Source organism: Armigeres subalbatus, chromosome 2 (genome assembly GCF_024139115.2).
Source record: "Armigeres subalbatus isolate Guangzhou_Male chromosome 2, GZ_Asu_2, whole genome shotgun sequence".
NCBI classification, from domain to species: domain Eukaryota; kingdom Metazoa; phylum Arthropoda; class Insecta; order Diptera; family Culicidae; genus Armigeres; species Armigeres subalbatus.
Window position 1 is genome coordinate 81,754,127 of NC_085140.1, and position 21,211 is coordinate 81,775,337.

At 41.3% G+C, this 21,211-nt stretch overlaps 1 protein-coding gene across 2 annotated transcripts in view; it reads left to right on the forward strand.

The window, feature by feature from the left end:
• LOC134209478 (uncharacterized) overlaps nucleotides 1–21,211 on the forward strand; it is a 355,913-nt gene that overhangs the window by 264,458 nt on the left and 70,244 nt on the right. For both annotated transcript variants that reach the window (XM_062685461.1, XM_062685462.1), the window contains exon 6: nucleotides 4,936–5,169. In XM_062685461.1, the coding sequence (XP_062541445.1) occupies nucleotides 4,936–5,169 (234 nt within the window). The remainder of the gene's footprint in view (nucleotides 1–4,935; nucleotides 5,170–21,211) is intronic.

Consider the following 21,211-nt stretch of genomic DNA (forward strand, 5'->3'; position numbering starts at 1 on the left):
CCATTTTAGAACCATCTGCGACCCAATTACCGGTTCCAGGCACTTGAACCAAACTTCGGGTTGCTCGTATATGTCCACAGGGCACACCGACCATCCCACCTTGACGCTCCCTAACTTGACTACCTTGGAGGCGTCCGCTGCAGATAGCCGAACCAATGCTACCTGTATCCCTGCCGGACCTTTCCGTAGCCGAACGACTGCGGTGCGCGTCTCGAATTCACACTGTCGCCGCAGTGCCGTGACGAGCTCTTCGACTTCGGTGATCTAGTCCAGGTCTTTAACCCTTCGGTTCACCTCCGTAGTGAGCGCCCTTACCTTGACCGTCTCGCCTAGGGCTTCCTCCGCAAACTTCTTGTAGGCCTTTGGCCCTTTTGTGAGACGCCCCGCTTTAGCTCGAGCATCATCTCGCCCGTCCGGGTACGTCTTATTCGACGTACGTCGGCGCTGATTTCACCGAGCTTGACGTCACTCCTCATCGCCTTCAAAACGCCCGAGTACTTAGCCTCGTCTGTCTTGATGACTAGGGCATCGCCCCTGGAGCGATTGGCGCCTACCCGAGACTTCTTGCTACCCTCATTCGCCTGGGCCTTCTTTTCGGCCATTGAAGTCTACGGTTTCCTGGTCTGGGGCGGCTGAGAGTTTTCAGCCTGCCGTAACCCCTTACCACCGTCTTTCCTGGATGAACGGACCTTTCCAGCACTTACCCTTAATTGATTTGCTCGCAACAAGTTGCATTCGACGTCGAATCTTGTCTCATTGTTTCCTATTGAAAATTGGCCACATGGGACTATGGGATCAAAATTTATGGCCAAAATATTTTTTACTCCAGAAACGAGTAAAAAAGTCTCGCCCATTTTTAGGCACTTACCCTTAATCGATTTGCATTCGACGCAAAACCCTGTTCTCAAATTGTTACCTATTAAAAATAGGCCAGATCTATGGGATAAAAAGTTATGGCCAAAATACTCTTTTTACTTTACTTTACTGTTCGTTACTTTTAACTGATTTGCTCGCAACAAGTTGCATTCGACACAAAATCCTGTTCCATTGTTTCCTATTAAAAACTGTTCGGATCGAAAATTATGACCAAAATATGTTAAGCCTTTCTTGTATACTAAGTATACGTAATCTGTTCGCTCCGAAACCAAACTTTATATAGGACGCCTGGAGACTCATAGTCTTATATACCGATCAACTCAGTTCGACGAATTGAGGTGATGTCTGTGTGTGTATGTGTGTATGTGCGCAAAAACTCTAGCTCACTTTTTTGGTAGTTACTCTTAGCCGATTAACTCGCAACAGGTTTCATTCGACAGGGAATCCTGCCCCATTGTTCCCTATTGAAAATTATCCAGATTGGACACCTTTTTTATTGCAAATCGGTCCGTTAGCACTATGGGCTAAAAAGTCATAATTTAAACCCGTGCAAAAATTTCACTCATTTTTCGGACAACTTACCTTAACCAATTTGCTTTGTATTCGACGGAGAATTTTATCCCGTTGTTGGCTAATAAAATCAGCTCGATCGTACAATTCACTAATTTTTGGGGCACTTCAGCTAATCGATTTGCTTGCTTTTGATTTTTTTGGCTTGATTTTTTACCTTTCTTGTACACTAAATGTACCGAAAGGCAATTATTCAGAAAGGCCCTTCCAATTGCTTTTATTTATTTTTATTTTTCCAATAGTTATTATTCGTAACTATTGTTAAATTATAATTCTGTGGACATTAGCATTAGCATTGTTACGGTATAATTCTTAGATTGAACACTAGTGATACTCATGTTTTACTTTTGAGATCCTTATCTAGAATGCTATCAGAAATCAAGAAGGGGAGTGGTCCTTGTTTCCAGTCTCAAACAAAAACAAACAAAAGCATGAGGATTACTACTCCTGGCCACGCCCATCTTCACCGTAACTAGGGAGAGGAAGGAAGTATTGATGTAGTAACTTAACGAGAGGCCACCGACTTAGCGACACCCTCATAAGTACCACGGAGTTGGATAATGATGAAGGTAATCGTTGGGTCAGGATTTGCCTGTAGCTGGCAATGTAACCGTGGTAGATCTTACCCCGTAACACACCACGTAAAGGTGTCTGTTAAATTATAATTCTGTGGACATGCCTGAAACGTTGGAGTGATATTCTAACAGTGACAATTTCGATTGCTTTTGGTTGTTGTGTACCAGGGATGTTGGATCAACGATTATAGCCGTCAACGTTAACCTTCCAAAAATGCAACGTCGACAGCGTTGCGTTGAATTTTTGACAAATCAACGTCAACCTAATCGAGAAACGTTGAACCAACATTAACGCCAACGTTGATCGTATCCTTCATTTTCACCCAGTAGTGGAAAATTTTCTATTTTTGTTTCTTTTTGTTTAACCTTCCTAGTGCATTGGGGTCCATTTCGACCCAAGCACACTGTAACGAGACCTTAAGGCATTCTCGTTCGTTGAGTGATCCGTGAGATCCGCGTCACCCAGACATGTCAATCAGCAACATGTAAGGGAAATCAATGCGATGACGGGGCTGTCAATAATGACTGGCAAGTTTAACAACGTGCACATGCAGTGATGATTGATTAACAAATTAAAGTCCTATATTTGCCTTTCAACTGAATTTGAAACCTAATAAACTTAATAAGCGTTAAAATTAGCATTGAAACAGTTAGTGCAGTATATATTAGTTAAACAATTCTATTAAATAAGATAAAAATCTGAAAAAATCTGACTTTTCCTAACTTTCGGAAACTAAGATTCCGTGAGAAAATCAGCTACGAGCAACATCTAGGAGAGGCGCCACAAAAAAGTGATTATTGTGCATTGGGATCCATTTGAACCCAAGATTTGATCACAATCACAAAAACTCAAATTTCAATCGATTTTCGATCTTTAGGTACAAAACGAAAGCTGTAGGTTCCTTTAACTAGCCCATGACCACTCTAGTCCGCGAGAAACCTGTACTAAAAACGTACCGGTTGAACTTCTCAATTGGGTAATATTGATGCTAATATCCTGTCCAGATTATAAGCATTATTACTATATATATAATATGAAACGAAAAAATAATATGTAAACTTTGACATCAAGATACTGCTTATCAAATGATAAAGCACTATTTCTGGCTTCTATCAAAACAGAGCACAGATAAAAATATGTTGTGATTTTAAATGTATTTTCATGCACATATTTGGAGCATGCAAATAAACGTAACATTCAATCGATCTCACTATTCTTTTAAATCGAAATGAATGTAAACGGTGCTTGCTTGTAAAATTCAATCAAATTTAATAGAATATCATATGTTAATTCGTTTGATGGGATAAGCTGCAATTTTACACGTCGTTGAATTTTAAAAATTATTTGCTGTGAGCGCATTTGAATTTCTGATTGATTATTTGTTCAAATAAAAATGTTAAAATTCGATTACTTTTAATATTACACATGGTAACATTCGAAAAATGATTATGTTTAAGTTACAGTGATGTCTCGATTTTTATCACGTCCCAATTTGGCCTGCCTCCTATTTCGTCTATCATCAATTTGTTGACAATTACGCCTGAGTTTTGCCACATTTTTGAACAAAATTTTATTCTCGGAAATAATACTGAAAACAACTAACGATTCACATCGTATGTTGCTTATTATCCAAGATGTCTGTCAAGTCTTCTGGAAGTCTATATCTTCTCTATATATAAAAATTAATTTCTGTCTGTCTGAGCCTTATAGACTCCGAAACTACTGAACCGATCGGCGTGAAAATTAGTATGCAGAGGTCTTTTGGGCCGGGGAAGGTTCTTAAGAAGGTTCGAGACCCCTCCACTTTTGGAAAGGGGGGCTCCCCATGCAAATGAAACTCCAATTTCTTTATAACTCGAGAATTGATTAGATAATAAATCAATTTTAGGTGAAACAAAGTTCGTTGGGTCTGCTAGTAATAAATAAAACCTTGTACTGTCGATAAATGTTTCAATGCCAAGCCATTAATTGATTTATAGTTGTGAAATAAATGAATGCAATTAAATATGATGGAAATATCCCCATTAATTGCTGTTTTGACTTTTTTTTTTACTTTTTGCAATATATTTTATGATGAGCGAAAAAGACCACATCACTGCTAGGTGGATTTGTCTGGGATTTAAAAATAACTTTTTCTTTTTTAATTATATAAAAATTTTGGAACTATTCGGAACATTTTTTGTAAATTATTTGTTGAAAAATAGTTGACGTAGGTCAATAGCCAACTAATTCCAAAATCATTTTCTTACTCTCATTGTTCGAATAATCATATTTATTGTCGGTTCTATTACCTAAGCCTGTCCACGTTGAATTTCGGACACCTATCTTCCAATGCGTTTTTTTTTTATTTTTTACAAGGCACTGAGATCAAATTACTTATCAGTTGAATCTCTCCGCTTTATGTGCTGTTTTTAGCATTTTTTCATTCTCGTCCAAATTGATAAAATGGCTAAAAATAAATTGAACATTATCTTATCATTATCATTATCTTATCTTATCTATACAGGCTTTCATAGAAACAAGGTACCATTGTCCGAAAATTTGGAGGGAAAAAATCAAAAATTACATTTTTTGTCGTATCTTGGGGGAAAGACGGCTTTGGCAGGTTTTGTTCTATTATTGGCAGGGGGGTTTTTGTCCACCAAATTTTATGAAATTTGGCCACAATATTCTTTGATATGCAAAGAATGTTTAGGCCAAATTTGAGCCTAGTCAGTCATAAAAACCCCCTGCCAATAAGAGAACAAAACCTGCCAAAGCCGTCATTCCCCCTACATTATTATCAGACTAATTAAAAACAAATCTCAAAAATAGAGGGCAAAGCATCACTTTTGTAGCTTTATCATAAAATCGATATCTGTATTTTCCATATTAACCCTAATCGAAACCACATATCCGCCGTTCTCTTTCCAGCCTCCTGCCGGTTCGTTCAGTGTCCGGATGGAAAACATTGCGTCGAAGATCAAAACGCCACGCCACACTGTGTGACCTGCACCATGGACTGCCCGCCGGTGGAATCGCGGTCAACGGCCAAAGCGGTCGTCTGCGGAACGGACGGGAACACCTATCGGAACATCTGCGAGCTGAAGCGGAAGGCCTGTCTCACCGGTCGGGCCATTCCCGTTGCCTACCGGGGACGTTGCATTGGTAAGTATCGAACTTTCAGTTTTTCTTCCCTCTACGCTGGTCATATTTTCTCCCGGTACGGCTGGGTTGGGTCCGAAAGCAATAATTACCGGGCACGCAATGCTGCTGCAAGTGTCAAAACAAGATCTTAAATTACTCGTCCCTCTTGGCGACGTCGTCGACCCAGCCAACAACGGATGCGCTGCTCAATGGTCGATGCTCTTGGCCCGTCAGACTAGTCGCTTCCCAGTGGGTCCGAAAGAGAAGTCGAGTGCTAATGAATGGCGTTTTCGTCATTCATATGAAAAGGGGGTGTACACCGGACGAGAGGCAGAGCAAGCTACTGGTTTTATTTAGCTGTTTTATGACGAATCTTACACACAATATAAACATAATCATAATAAATGACCAGGTAGGAACCGACGAGAGGCGATCTTGAATGAATGACTGACGGTTTGGCATGCAACTGCGCGCGTTGATGATCGTTGGTAGCAGAGCAAAATCAAGATCCTTAACTGGCTACAATGTGATACTTTCTATGCTCGAGAAAAAGTGATCCCCGGGGCGGCCGCTGAAGGGAAGGTTATTAAAAAGTAATTTGAACTGAATTAGTGCGCGGTCTAATTGCATACTATCCTACTTGAAGATATGGTTGAGATTGAAGATGGAACTGTGGCAACTTTGCTCATCAGACCGAAATGGAACTTGTTCTACGATGTAAGTCATAGGTGTAAGTAGGTGTTCGCCTACAATAACATGATAATACAAGATGTGATCTAAAATAAAAAAATAGCATATAAGGCTTCTGCAGTATATAAGAGTAGTTTGTGCAACAAGTTGCAAAAAGATGATTTTTTCAGCACGAGTTGTACGTTTATCCAACGAGGCTTGCCGAGTTGGATAAATACTACGAGTGCTGAAAAAAATGAGTTTTGCAACGAGTTGCACACGCTATTTTTTGCAATGACGAAAAATGGACTTTAATTTGATCAATTAGTACCACAAATGTACAGTCTAATTTACTCCACATGATCATTCTTGCCGATAAATTATGTTGCTGCAGAGAACAATCAGATTCCATGTTACCGTGCCACATTGCAAAGTTTGATAAGCCGTGAAACGATAGATGTGCTTGCCTTTGGAATTTTTTGATGTCATGTCCATCAAACTATTTCAATTATTACGCGACGCAAAGAATACACTATTTGAACACTTAACCAAGCTCATTCAGCAAAATGTCGTCATGTAACTACTGTTCTGATGTTCGTTTTTCATTATAGCATCCAAACGAGTGCTATAATGAATATTATGCAACCTATTTGAGTTGCATAATGTTCATTAAAGTACCCATTTCGTTGGTATGGAAAAGTGTCATCACTCAAAGACGAACTGTAAATCAGATATTATGATTCAGGAATTGCAAAAAAGTTATTTCCATTATCAGTGGCGCCGGGAGTGGATAGGACAAGTAGGACATGCCCTACGCATGAGTGTTCCTGGCTGGATTTATGGTAATAACATATCATTTAGGTTACTATTCTAGTTACAAAAATGGTTGACAACGATTATTACAATTATAGCAGGTTGAATTGGAATATTTGAGACCCACGGGAAAAAGTTGTGTATAAACATGAGAGGATTTTAAATCCAAGACACACAGACATCTCTTAGATCGAAGGAAATCTGATTTGCAAGAGATTCTGAACTTATGAAAGTTAATGAAAAAATTCATGAAGTGAGTAATAATTGCTTCAAACCATTAAACACTTGGAGAAATTTGTGCCCACTACTGGAAGCTTGTAAAGATTTTCTACAATCAGGATCGTTCCATGATGGACCGTGCATAACATAGCATCGTTACAATGTACTTCGTAGAAAGGACACCAGCGATACTATTTCCTTTAAAATCTCTATCCAGATTGCTATCAGAAATCAAAACGAGTGCAGTCTTTGATTTCATCTTAATGACAAAAGCATGAGGCAACTTATAAGTACCACGGATTTGGATAATTGGAAAGGCATTCGTTGGTTTAGGATTTGTCTGTAACTAACAATGTGACCATGGTAGAACTTATTGCGTAAAACACCACGTAAAGGTATTTACCTAGCGTTACGGATAGAAGCATTCTAGAATGGGCTGTGAAACAAAAAGATCGAAGACAAGAAAGGTCGAAAAGACAAGAGGTCGGATAGATAAAGGTTAGAAGGAACATATATTCGAATGAACAAAATCTTCAATTTTATAAACATGAGGACTGAGATAATATTTTCCATAATAATTTTAGAATAATGTGTTTAAAGTGAAATCTAGCTCACAACATTTCTCAGAGATTTCTCCGCTTTCATTATCATTAATTAACAGTGAGTATGCAGCAGTCACCGGATCCTTAGTCCTAAGACAGTGAAGTAAAATAATTAGCGCTTGACGAAACGTGCACTTGTAGCACGCGTCGTTTCTGTTGAAAATATTGCGATTCTTAACAAGCCACTGGAATGAATGGAGTACGTAATGCAATGCGCTATCTGGGTTTTGTTTGGCTTCTTTTCTAACGGCAATCATGAAGATGCAGAAGATCGCTCGACCTCTTCTAGTATTGATTGTCGAATTATTTTCCTCTAGAAACTACCAACTACGTAACGAACAATCATGCTAATTGGAAATGCAATATGTATTCTGAAAATCGAAAAAAAAATTACTAAAATGGAAGACAATTTTACAAATTAATTGTTCTGTTATAAAGGTCTTTTGAAGTCCTGATTTTTGGTATTTTGAATTAATAATATGTAAAATGTGCTTGGATTTTTCAACACCTGAACGTTTGTTCTTAACGGCATTTCCCCTATTCGTCCTACCCGCGATTTGGAACGTGAATGCGCCCCTGTCCATTACACTCGATTCATAGTTGCAGAATCATTTTCATCGGATTGTTGTCCGATTTACATTAAGTAATGTTGACATTTATTGTGCATAATGTTCTCGAATCTTTGAGTGTATTCCTTCTCTTCATTATTGAACCGCATTCTAATTAAATGATTTGATAATTAATATATTGTTAGAATCAATGATAAATAATGAACACAATTGATTGGAGTGCGGCTTAGTAACGGCAAACCTGGTTTTCGTCCCTAATTGTTCAAAATCAGTGCAATCGAACAGTGCAGCTTCCCGGAAACAATCCATGTTTGCCTGATCTAAGATATCAATAATAGAATAGCAATGTGCCTATACCCATCTTACTTCTCAAGCGACCAACACATTGTATATTTAAGTGCAGGTGTTTTGATCCAACAAGTAAGGAATTGAAAATTAGAACGGTTCAGAAATTTGAAACGAGAAGTTGGAAATCCTATTATTTTCCAATATTTTTGAACTGTAAAATATTTAAGGGGAGAGGAAGCAATAGCCAACCACGCAGTCTACGGAGGGTCCGCAAGTCATCTTCTACCCGATCGATCCACCTTGCCCGCGGCGTACCTCGCCTTTTTGTGCCCGTCGGATCGTTGTCGAGAACCATTTTCACCGGGTTACTGTCCAACATTCTGGCTACGTGCCCGGCCCACCGCAGTCGTCCGATTTTCGCGGTGTGAACGATGGATGGTTCTCGGCGAACTCTATTCGATCGGAGCGTCTTGCAGAGTCCAAAGTACGTACGATTTACAGCCACTATGCGTCTCCGAACTTCTCTGCTGGTATCATTTTCGGCAGTCACCAGTGAGCCCAAGTACACAAATTCGTCTACCACCTCGATTTCGTCACCACCGATGCAAACTCGTGGTGGGTGGCTCACATTGTCTTCTCTTGAACCTCTTCCTATCATGAACTTCGTCTTCGACGTGTTGATGACTAGTCCGAACCGCTTGATGGCCTCTGCATATTTTCCCCAATCGATGCGCTTCGTGAGGTCATATGAGAGGTCGATTGGAAATCGAGACTTCGATCGGCAAATGATCACTACCATGAGGATCTTGAACAGTCCAACGATAATGAGTTCGAACAAATGGAGGAGTAACTCGATTAACTTCTCCTGTATTCAAAATTGACATATCGTCGACAGTCGTCGCAGAGGTCATATATCACTGTTGAACTGCCGTACATCTCCCCCCAGCCTGTGCCGTGATGCGCGAGAGATCTCTACGAGATACGATTTGCTCGATATCAACGAATGATGTTACAAACGGGAAAATGAAGGTTCACATCTGGAGTTGGCAATGTTTCACATATGTAGTGCAAACACATGGTATTGTAATTTGTTGACTAAAAATTTGAAAATATCTAAATTTGGAACAATACTTCGACAGTTCCAATGTAGAATCGAAATTATATGGGCCTTATTGACGAAGTTAGGCATCGAAGGTTACGAATGACTCGAGGAGGGGCATTTTTTAAGCCAGCTGCTTCAGGAGAGGAGTCAGAATAGGAAGAACAGCTTTGACCATGTTCTTCACGGGGTCGGAAGCATCGAGGAAGTTAAGGATAAGCTCCACGATGCCAGAAAGCGTGAACATTGAAGTACCCGGAGGTTGATCCGTTCGTTCTCTATGCTTCTTTCTGATTTTAGGGATTTTAGATGTTTCCAGAAGCGGAGCAAACTCTAATTCGTCCTTATATGAAACCACAAAATTCGAATGTTTCTGAGCATTCCCGGCCGCCTGCAATTTTACCATGATGGATTGGGCTTCGCTTAGAGGCAGAGTTTCCTAGGCTTTTTCGAGGGTCACTAACCCTATTCTAACATTTAAAAAAACTATTTTTCATAAAATCGTTTTTTTTTTAAATGAATCGATATTATTTACAATAAACCAAATATGTTGAGTGGTCTCCAGTAGCATTGTGAGCAAAGACGTAAGATTGGCAATCCGGAAATTGTGAGTTCGATTCTCGGGTCGATCCAGGATGTTTACGGGTGAGAAACATTCTCTACTACCTAGGCATTGTATATCCTTTGTACTTGCCACACAAGATACATTTCATTCATTTATTTAGTTAACATCTAAACAGATAACACTGAATCAACAATTTGACGCCACAATGCACGGTTCGAGGCCGCATCTCTCTATCCTCGGATACGCCCCACGCTCGCCAAGTCGTTCTGCACCTGGTCTGCCCATCTCGCTCGCTGCGCTCCACGCCGCCTCGTACCTGCCGGATCGGAAGCGAACACCATCTTTGCAGGGTTGCTGTCCGGCATTCTTGCAACATGTCCTGCCCATCGTACCCTTCCGGTTTTAGCTACCTTCTGGATACTGGGTTCGCCGTAGAGTTGGGCGAGCTCATGGTTCATTCTTCGCCGCCACACACCGTCTTCTTGCACACCGCCAAAGATGGTCCTAAGCACCCGTCTCTCGAATACTCCGAGTGCTTGCAAGTGCTCCTCGAGCATTGTCCATGTTTCATGTCCGTAGAGGACTACCGGTCTTATTAACGTCTTGTACATGACACATTTGGTGCGGTGGCGAATCTTTTTCGACCGCAGTTTCTTCTGGAGCACAAGATACATACTCATGCAGAATATTAAGTTGAAAAGCCTTCCAAATTCCAGTTGGAATGTAGATCCATTGAAGAAGAAGATGTTGTGTGTTGTAGTGTAATAGATAAACTCGATTTGAACAAATCGGTATTAAAAACATTTTCATCTCTACAAACTCAATTTCTTTCAAACAGAATTTATCATGGATCAAATATATAGGTCCGGTATCAAAGAATCACCATTAACTAGTAACACAGGTTCCGATACACCTATTTGTTATATCCATAAATGAATAATTATGTTTCAAGATTTAAATTGATTCGCGGTTTATGTCAAATGTTAATATTCGATTTTGATGGTTGTAAGCGATCCTACCTTCAACATTCTTAACAATCTTTTGCCGCTTGTTTTATTTGTGCTTTAGCTATTATCTACTTTTTCGCGTTTCAACAGAATAACATTTTATCGGTTCTAGCGAACACCGGTACAAAAATAATGTTTAAAGTTGGTGCATATGTGATCCGATTTCCGAATCTATTGACCAGGAGACTGGGGAGACTTAATCCCTTTTTCTCTTTTCTGATGAGTCACAGCCATTTTCTTATGGCGCACCGAAAAAAAATTGAGTAACATATGTATCACCATGAATTTTGAACCGCATGTGGAATTGTATTTGTGGCACGAACACAAAAAAATATTCTTGACGAAGTAGGCTGTGCTCACAGACTGGCGCATTTCAAATTTTCTGTCACAGTTTAACTTTTCTCGATTTTTTTTTGAATTTGAAAGTTTTGGCTTAATGTGATACGTCCTCTAAAGTGTTTTACGCGTTACATGTTACAGTGGTGGATGTTCATTTTGAGGATCACTGTAAGAGTTCGAAGCTTCTTCAATTAAAAATATGGGCGGTGCTGATTTTGGTCTCCTAATACGGATTAATTTGGTGAGATTGTTTCAAAATGTTGGTTACTATGATGTTTCTTATGACTAAAATTTTCTCATTATCCGATTGATAATGGTACCATAAACAGGCGGGGCTTCTTGTAAGCAAAGTGATCTCGGACTGGTCATGAGGCAGGCAGTCTAAATCTAACTGTAAAGTTATGTGAAACAGAAAGTTTTCTTCCGTAACATCACCGCCACCCTAATGGGCCAAACACAATTGATACGTTTGCGTGCGTTTTGACAGTTTTCCCATGGGAAAACTGTCAAAACGCACGCAAACGTATCTATTGTGTTTGGCCCATAAGGAGGTTAGTTCTTTACGCACGCACTATTCTTGAAATCAATTTTAAATATTCACATCATGTCATGTCTACTCTATATATCATATATTTTCAAAACAAATCGGGAAAAACATCTAACCGGAATAAGACGACAATTTGATATGTGTTATAATGCTCATAAATGCTCTGATGTTATCCGTTCTAATGATGTCTTACCTAACAGCCTACGATTAAGAATTGGCCCCCACGATCGACCGTTCAGCACTGACGGGTTCTCTCTTCATCTGGGATGTACAACGTCTAGCACTATGAAAGCCCCGAAGCCTCCCAGCATAGTCCAGACCATCCAGCCTGCGCTCATCAGTCATCCCGGTCCTGTGTCTGGGGCAGGTGTAGGGGTCTTTCAGCCTGCGCTCACAGGCAAGTACAGTGATCCTAAGAACTTTGCACGCTCTGATGATGTTCTGTCCTACAGCACTGGTCACAACCTTACTCACCTTCAATCAAAATCCAGTATCTCGATCTCATCACTTCTGGGGCGCACAACGCTTAGCAATATGGGAGTCCCGAAGCTCCCCATCACAGTCTAGAGCATTCAGCCCGTGCTTATAAGTCGTCCCGGTCCTGTGTATGGGTCAGGCGTAAGGGACTTCCATCATGTGCTGTCAGACAAGTACAATCAAACAGCGAACTCTATTTGCTCTGATGACTTACTGGCTCGTAGCCCAGACAAATCTACTGCGGTCCCGCTCCCGAATACAGCTGATCATCAAATCCTAGTTTATTATCAAAATGTGGACGAATATTGATGAGTTTTTCGTCGCAGTAACAAACCAGGAGTACGACGTCTTCGTTCTGACAGAAACATGGCGGCATGGGCATCAATTCCGTCCAGTTGTTTGGCCAAAAATATATCGTTTACCGCAAAGATCGTGATCCAAGTATTTCAGGTAAAACACGTGGAGGCGGTGTACTTATCGCTGTAAAGGAAAAGCTTAGATCGTCTCAATGCATCAATGTCGTCGACTCTGATGTTGAACATATGTGGGTTGATGTTGACTGTAACGACAACAAGGTTTGTTTCGGTGTCGTGTATGTCCCTCCAGATCTGGCCAGAAATCGCTGCAGTATTGAAAAACACATCAGCTCCATCTCGTCCGTGGTGACATGATGGATACCTCTACGCCGAGCCATCTGACTCTGTATCTGCTAGCATTGCGTTTATTGACGGTATGAATACGCTGAACTTAAAGCAGTTGAATGTAGCTAAAAACTGCCTGAATCGTACGCTCCACCAAACGTTCTTGTTAAATACTCCTCGGCTATCTGCGGATCGCTAAGATCGATCATCAACAATTCATTTTCGCAAGGTATTTTTCCCGAGTGCTGGAAGAAATCCATCATGTTCCCGCTTCGAAGATGGGGGACAAACGGGATTTTTCGAACAACCTTGGTGTGACCTCACCAACGGCAGGATCTAAAGTATTTGAAATTCTTATGTGTAATGTGAACTGTTTCGGGCTGCAAAAATGTACATCTCAACCGACCAACACGGGTTTTACCCGGGCAGATCAACGTCAACAAGTTTTGTTCAGTTCACCTCAATATGCTTGAAATTTATTGAGAAGGGTGTTCAAGTGGGTTCTGTGTACACCAACCTGAAATCAGCTTTCTATAGAGAGTCAATCACCGTATCCTGCTCGTCAAGATCGGCACTGAATCTGATCCATTTTGCAACAACTATGGAGTGCCACACGTCAGTAATTTGGGCCCACTTTTGTTCTCCTTGTTCTTCAATGACGTCTGTTTCGTTGTATCAGAAAGCTGTAGAATAGTGTACGCTGATGACTTTAAAACATACAGGGTCATCAAGACACACGATGACTGTCATTTACTACAAACCTTCATCGACCATTTCGTAAGCTGGCGTAATCGTAACAGTCTGACATTGAGCGTGAAGAAATGCACAGTTATCTCGTTCTCTAGGAAAAGGTCGCCAATTCTCTGCGACCTCCACATTGGGAGCGACCTACTGGAGAGGACGAACGTCGTAAAATACCTCGGCGTTATGCATAGCTCAGAACTGAACTTCCGTGAACATTTCAATTACGTAATTAGGCCGATACAAATATTTAAAAACAATTATGTCTCCTCCCCCTAGTTTTTTTGCCCAAAAATTATATTTTGAGGGGGCAAATTCGGAAAATTTTGAGGATTTTCAAAAAATCCTTAACAAACCCGAGGAGTTTTATTTATTTTTTCCTTAGTTAGGCGAATAGAAATCTTGGATTCATTTTCCGAATTTCTTCAAAATTCCGAGAACCATACTGACGACGTTTATTGTACTTCAGTCTAGTTCGATCGGTTTTAGAAGCAACTGCCGTGCTTTGGAGTCCTTGTCATCAAGTTTGGACAGACAGGATTAAAAGAATTCAATCCAAATTTACAAGATACGCTCTGTGATAACTGCCGAGGGGTAACCCCAACGACCTACCATCCTACGAAAGCCGATCATTAGGAATGAACACTCTCCAGAAACGAAGAAACAACATGAGGACCAACTAAAACTCTTCTGGGTGAGATTGATGCTCCCTGGATTTTGGCGCAAATTAATTTGAACGTCATTCCTCGGCTTCTCAGACAACGGAGCTTCCTTGGACTACAACAACATCGAACTGATTACGCGCAACACGAGCCCATTAGAGCCATCTGCAGGCTTTTCAATTTATGTTATGATGACTTTGACTTCAATGTTAGTTCTAGTGTCTTTCGTAACCGTGTATTAAATTCTAATGTGTTTAGTTTATAGTGTTTTGTTCATGTGGACAATCAATTTGATAATAATAATAATAATGATAATTTATCACATCAAATACCTAGTTAATGCTCGTAATCTGAATAGGCTACTAGGAAGCTTTTAGTGTACAAACCACGCGATGAACTTCTGATACGCTATCAATGACTAATTTCGTTTCTTTTATCATTCACGTACAGCATTATGCTTGGCATTTTCCTGCCAGATTTTGAAGTTTTGTTGATTCCTTTAATGCTCTGTCACCGGATATTGAGGTTTCCTCATTAACCAACTTGCAATCACTGACCACCATAGTTTGTCTTCATCACTGTTAAAATAATTATGGCAAAACTAACTCGAAAATTTGAAACATTTTTTTTCCAATTATAGTGGAATCTACTATAGCGTGAAAAAATGGCATCCTCTCAAAACATAGTCTAGATGTATTCTGGAAAAAACTAAGTGGCTTTTGGTGACAACGTCTATATGTCCAAAAAGCGTCATTGAAATCGGAGAGGGTGCTGCCAACATTAGTTCGAGTTGACGCAAAATACGGTGCAGATTTATGTCCAAGCATTCTATATTCTCTTTGAATCAGTCTTTGACATGACCTCATGGTGAATTCCCACACGTCAACCCCACTCCGGTGCAATCTAGTTTCTTGACAGGCAACAATGTGTATCACCTTGAACATAAACAGCTCCAATGCAATCGGAAGGGCATCAAAAAAGAAGGGAATACGTAGCAGTTCGTCTTTGAACAGCGTAGCAAAATGTTTGCAAATTTCCGTTCATTATGGGATTCTGCTCGAACAAAGCTTTCGACAACAGCTGTACATAGTTGGAAATTTTGGTCAAATGAAAGAACGGGAGGTAACTGTTTCTGGTTGCTAGATTTTATGCTCTTTCTTGGAGGTTTGTTCCCATTTACTTTTTAAATGCGGTCAATTTTAATAAAATTTTTGCACATATATGCAGGTATTAAAACTGATATGGTATCAAATTGGACAGGAGAACGCTACGTACGTTTGCTAACCACTTGTGCGTATATTTATCAAGGAATTGTGTTTATTCTTCAGTTTATCAATTCGATTCGTGACAATGGAGATAATTTGACCATAGTCGTATGGGAAGCATTGAAATTTTCGGTTTGGTTTGCGGCGGCTTTGAAGCTTTTGATTTACGTTATTTTCCGCGAATCGATCGAAGAAGTGCGACGTTTCATTAGCAGCAGCCGTGTCACCTCTGGTGACAAGGACTACGACACATTGCAACAGCGGAAATTCAACCAACATGCAAGAACAATGATAAGACTAATATTTGGCTTCATGTTCGCAACTTATTTGTTCCTTTCGATACCCAATCCTGCAACAGAAATGGCACTTGGGCTACCGCCAGAACTGCTGGTATTTGGAAAAGGAGTAACCTACTTCTTGTATTTCTTTGCGGTGAACTTTATCCCTTTCGCGGTCTACCCAAGATTCCTTACCAATTCCACGACTTTCTACACTCTGTTACTGGGTATGCGAACAAAACTTAATTTGCTCACCCATCGTTATGAACGGATTCTGAACCAACCGATTTTGGAAGCAAGTCAATATTTTAATCGCATGGATCGAATGTTGAAGGAGGCTCTTGAACATCACATGCAGTATTGGAGGTAATAGTCATATCTACATACAAGTAATGATTTGATGTCAGGTGAACTTTCACATTTCAGGCAGTTCGAAATTCTGAAAAGTATCATAGAAAAAACATTTGTGTTGGTCCATTATTACTCGATTTTCACTATCGGAGCGTTCTTCTACGTTGTAAAGGATACTGGACTTAACATGTTTTCAGCAGCTGTGGCATCCGGGGCATCATTTTTACTAGTGGAATATTATTTGCTGTGTAGCTTAATTGATTCTATTCAAGATGAGGTAAGCCGTATTCGAAAAACAACTTTTCTAAAAGTATAATTCCTTTTTCTCGAAGGCCGATTCTATGTGCGACGTGATGTTTGAGCTTAGTGCTAAAATGCCCCACAGCCGGGAGCACCATTCTAAGTATGTTCAAATGCGTACAACACTGATGATCATATGGATCAGCATGCAGCATGGAGTGACAATGAACTGCATTGGACTTTTTGATATTTCCATTGCAGCATTTGTAGATTTAACCAACACAGCGTACTCGGTGTTAACGTTTCTTATCAGCATGGAGTAAATTGTCATCAGTAATACGCATGTCCGTTTGATGGATATTTAAGGTTATGATCATCAAAAAATGATCCTTTTAATTTGAACTACATTTATTAGTGGATAAAAGGAGTATATTCAGAAAGCATAGCAGAACTGTAGAACAACTATGCATAGAATTGTTTTGGTGTTTTAAGTGATCAAACCAATAACAATTATCGATGTTTGTGATGGCTTGGTCAGCTATTTCACACTTTTTGCTAACAGCAACACACTTTATTCATGAAATAAAATAAACAGCACAAACTACAAAAATAGCAACGGTACATATATGAAGTACATGGTTAGATTTTCTAACAATTCTGTATAAGAACATAACAAAACCTGTAGAGGAACTGGGCATATGCGAAAATGCTAGATTCTTATAAAAATATTGTATGAGGCCTTACAATTTTGCATTTACTTACTTACTTATGGATCCTGTACACCTTCGGTGGTGCAAAGGGCCGACTTGAAAGATCTCCATCTTGAGCGTTGCCCGGCTATCGCTTTAACCTGTTGCCAGGTTAGATTTCGGTCGACTTCTTTTATTTCTTTATTGAGGCTGCGACGTCATGACCCTCTGAGTCTGCCTCTGTTCCGATGTCCCACCTGATTCCAGTCTAATGATTGTTTACAGATTTCGTTTCCGCCCCTACGTTGCTATCGCGGCCTCTGGTGACAACAATCACACCATTGTTCCCGAAGGCTATTGTTCTTGCACTTAGTGGTGCTCCACCAAAAAACAATAGCTGGCTCCGCCAGTGGTAACAACGACGATGGAGCTCGTTGTTTGAGATCCAGTTGTGAGGCCACCATGCCCGAATTATATACCGCAGGCATCTTTTGATGAACACCTGCAGCCGTTGAGTGTTCTCCACTGATACACACCATGTTTCGCTAGCGTATAGCAGCACAGATTTCACGTTAGAGTTGAAAATTCGTATTTTGGTGCGTTTACTTATCTGTCTGTTTTTCCAGATATTTCTTAAACTCGCAGAGGCAGCCCTTGCTTTCTTGATCCGTGCGCCTATGTCGATCTTGGTACCGCCGTCAGACGCCATTTGGCTACCAAGATATTGGAAGCTTTCAACATTCTCCACTGGTTGCCCGGCTACTGTGAAACTGGAAGGAGTCACCGTGTTTACATCCAACGATTTGGTTTTGTTGACGTTGATGACTAAACCTGCCGAGGAGAAGCGCTCGGCAAGGTCGTTGATCTTACTCTGCATATCAGAGCACCGTTGCGCGAGGAGTGGAACGTCATCAGCCAATTTGAAGTCGTTTAGGTGCTCCATGGTTAAAGGCTGCCATAACAGCCCGCGGTTAGGTTCACGGTCAATCGCATCTGCCAGAATCTCATCGATTACGATGAGGAACAGTAACGGTAATAGAATACATCCTTGCCTCACACCAGATACGACCCGGATAGGGTCGGACAAGACCCCATTGTGCAGCACTCTACACGAAAAGGCCTCGTACTGTGCTTCGATGAGGCCGATGATTTTCTCAGGAGCTCCCTTGCGTCTCAGGGCGCCCCACATATTCTCGTGATTGAGACGGTCGAAAGCTTTTTCGTAGTCAATGAATACCAAGTAAAGGGACTCTTGGAATTCGTTGACCTGCTCCAGAATGATGCGAAGCGTAACAATATGGTCCACACAGAACCTTCCGGCACGGAATCCGGCCTGCTGCCACCGGAGAGTCGCATCGATCTTCTCCTGAATCCGGGCTAGGATAATTTTGCATAGAACTTTGAGAACGGTACACAGCAACATAATGCCTCGCCAGTTATCGCATACAGTCAGGTCACCCTTATTGGGCACCTTCACTAAGATACCTTGCATCCAGTCGACCGGGAAAGTTGCGGTGTCCCAGATATTACGAAATAAACGATGCAGTAGTTGAGCGGATGTCATGGGGTCAGCTTTGAGCATCTCGGCTGATATGCGGTCGACCCCTGGGGCTTTATTCGATTTCATGCTTTGGATGGCTGTTTGAATCTCTAGCAGTGATGGAGCTTCGGTATTGACGCGTGTTATACGTCGGATCATAGGCAGATCATGCCGAGGTGGTGATGGCCTGGTTGGCACTTGAAAAAGTTGTTCGAAGTGCTCGATCCAGCGTTTCAGCTGGTCAGTTGGGTCGGTCAATAACTGATTATTCGCGTCTTTCACAGGCATCGTTGCATTCATCTTCGCCCCGCTTAAGCGTCGTGAGATATCGTAGAGGAGGCGAATGTCCCCGGTTGCGGCGGCTCTCTCTCCTTCGTCGGCCAGAGAGTCTGCCCACGCTCGCTTGTCCCGTCGACATTAGCGTTTTACTTCCTTCTCAAGAGCCGTGTATCGTTGACGGGCTAAGACTTTGGCTCCTCTGGTTTTCGATCGCTCTATCGCGGCTTTGGCTTCTCTTCGCTCCTCTATCTTCCTCCAGGTCTCATCGACTAAAGGTATTGCCTTGGAATATGCCCCTCCTGATGCTGAGAGTCCTGGACCGTAACACCTTTTTTCCGTCGGTAATGTGTAGGGATGTGCTCCACATCCCCATAGCGTGCTGCATTAGCCTGATGACGTTACCGTCTATCTTATACAACTGCAGTACCTTAAGAAGGTACGAGTGAGGTACTGAGTCGTACACCCAAAAAACAAATCTGACAATTATTGTATAAAATCTGGGCATATACAATTCTGTAAGCTTTTTATACAAATATTGTATTAAAATAATACAAATCTGTATTATTTCAATACAACAATTGTATTAAAATCTTCCGAAATTGTATATGCCCAATTATTATACAGTTTCTGTAAGGTTCTTAGGCAGAACTGTATTAAAATCTGCCATCCGCTGGTTGGGTGTATGCCTTTTTATAGTCGATATACGCCATGCTCAGGTTTCTTTGCTTGTGGGTGGCCTGCCCAACAACGACTGCATCAATGATGACCTGATCCTTGCAGCCTCGTGTGTTACGTCGACAACCTTTTTGTTCCTCGGTCATCAGCCTCGGTTGTTGACGTCACAATGGTTCTGCACCCTCCTCGCTATTACCGATGACAGCACTTTGTACAGACTCGAAAGGCACGTTATTGGTCTGTACTTGGCTGGGTTCAAAGTGTTCCGATCCTTCGGCAGAAGATAAGTGACACCCCTAGTGATGAATTCCGGTAGCTGCCCGGGGTTATCTAGTACCGTGTTGAAGCATTCCGCCATTCGCCCGTGGACCGTTGTGTGTTTTTTATACCAGAAATTATGCACAAAATCGGGTCCTGGTGCAGCCCAATTCCTGGTATACCGAGTAGCCTCACGTATGTCTTGGGCGGTCACGTTGATAGCGGTCATGTCTCCAATTCCACCACAATATTGCTCTTCTTCTGCCATCCACACCCCATCGCCGTTCCCAGAATACCACACATCGCATAAGAATGCACGATCAAAATCGTTTACCGATCCAAATTTCATCAAAATCGCATTGTTGTGCGAAGCTCATCAGTTAAATAATAAATTTACCCGCACAGTAGGCTATTTTACGAGTTTATTCCAGCTTCATTTATTGACATCGCATATTCCTGCAATCAAACTCAAATGAAATCGGATTATCCGTCAAACAGAGTTTGTTATCACAAACTACATCGCAATGTATAACGAAAAAATTCGCATAAAAATCGTGCACATCGCATACACTAGCGTGCAACGTCGGATAAGAAATACACATATATCGCCTCCACTTTTGTACGTAAAAAGCGTTTTCGCGACTGGTAAGCGATGAAATTTGTGCGCATAGGCATCGCATATAAGAAAATCAATTCTATTATGCATGCATTCTGGTTGTCTGGGTTGTGTATGACGGGGTTCTCCCATAGATTGGACCAAAACTGCGTGACTTCTCCAATCTCCGGAAGGCCCTCGCCAAAGTCGGCTTTGTCGTTTCGGATGTGGTTGTAGAACTCCCTTTCGTTGATGTTGAACATTCGATTTTGCTCCTTCCTCTTCGAACATTCTCCATAACGTCGCAGTCGTTTAGCAAGAGCACTCAACCGCTGTACATGGGTGTCGAGGATCTCAGTTATGTTCGCCTCGGTGAGATCACGGAGTTCTGTGGGTTTCACAATTTCAGCAACATTCCGAACTAGCCTGGTTGATCGATTCCCCTGCTTGTACTGTGTTAATCGACCAACCTTTGACCGCAGTGTGGCAATGCGGGTCTCCAGACGTCGCATCCACGCGGGTTTTCGTGCTTTGGGGCGTGCGCGTCCATCACTCTCACCTTGTGGGCGCGTTCGCAATCCCAACGTTCTTACAACAGCCACTGCAGCCGAATACACGATAAATTGCAGCTCCTCAAGGTTCTCCACGGTTTCCA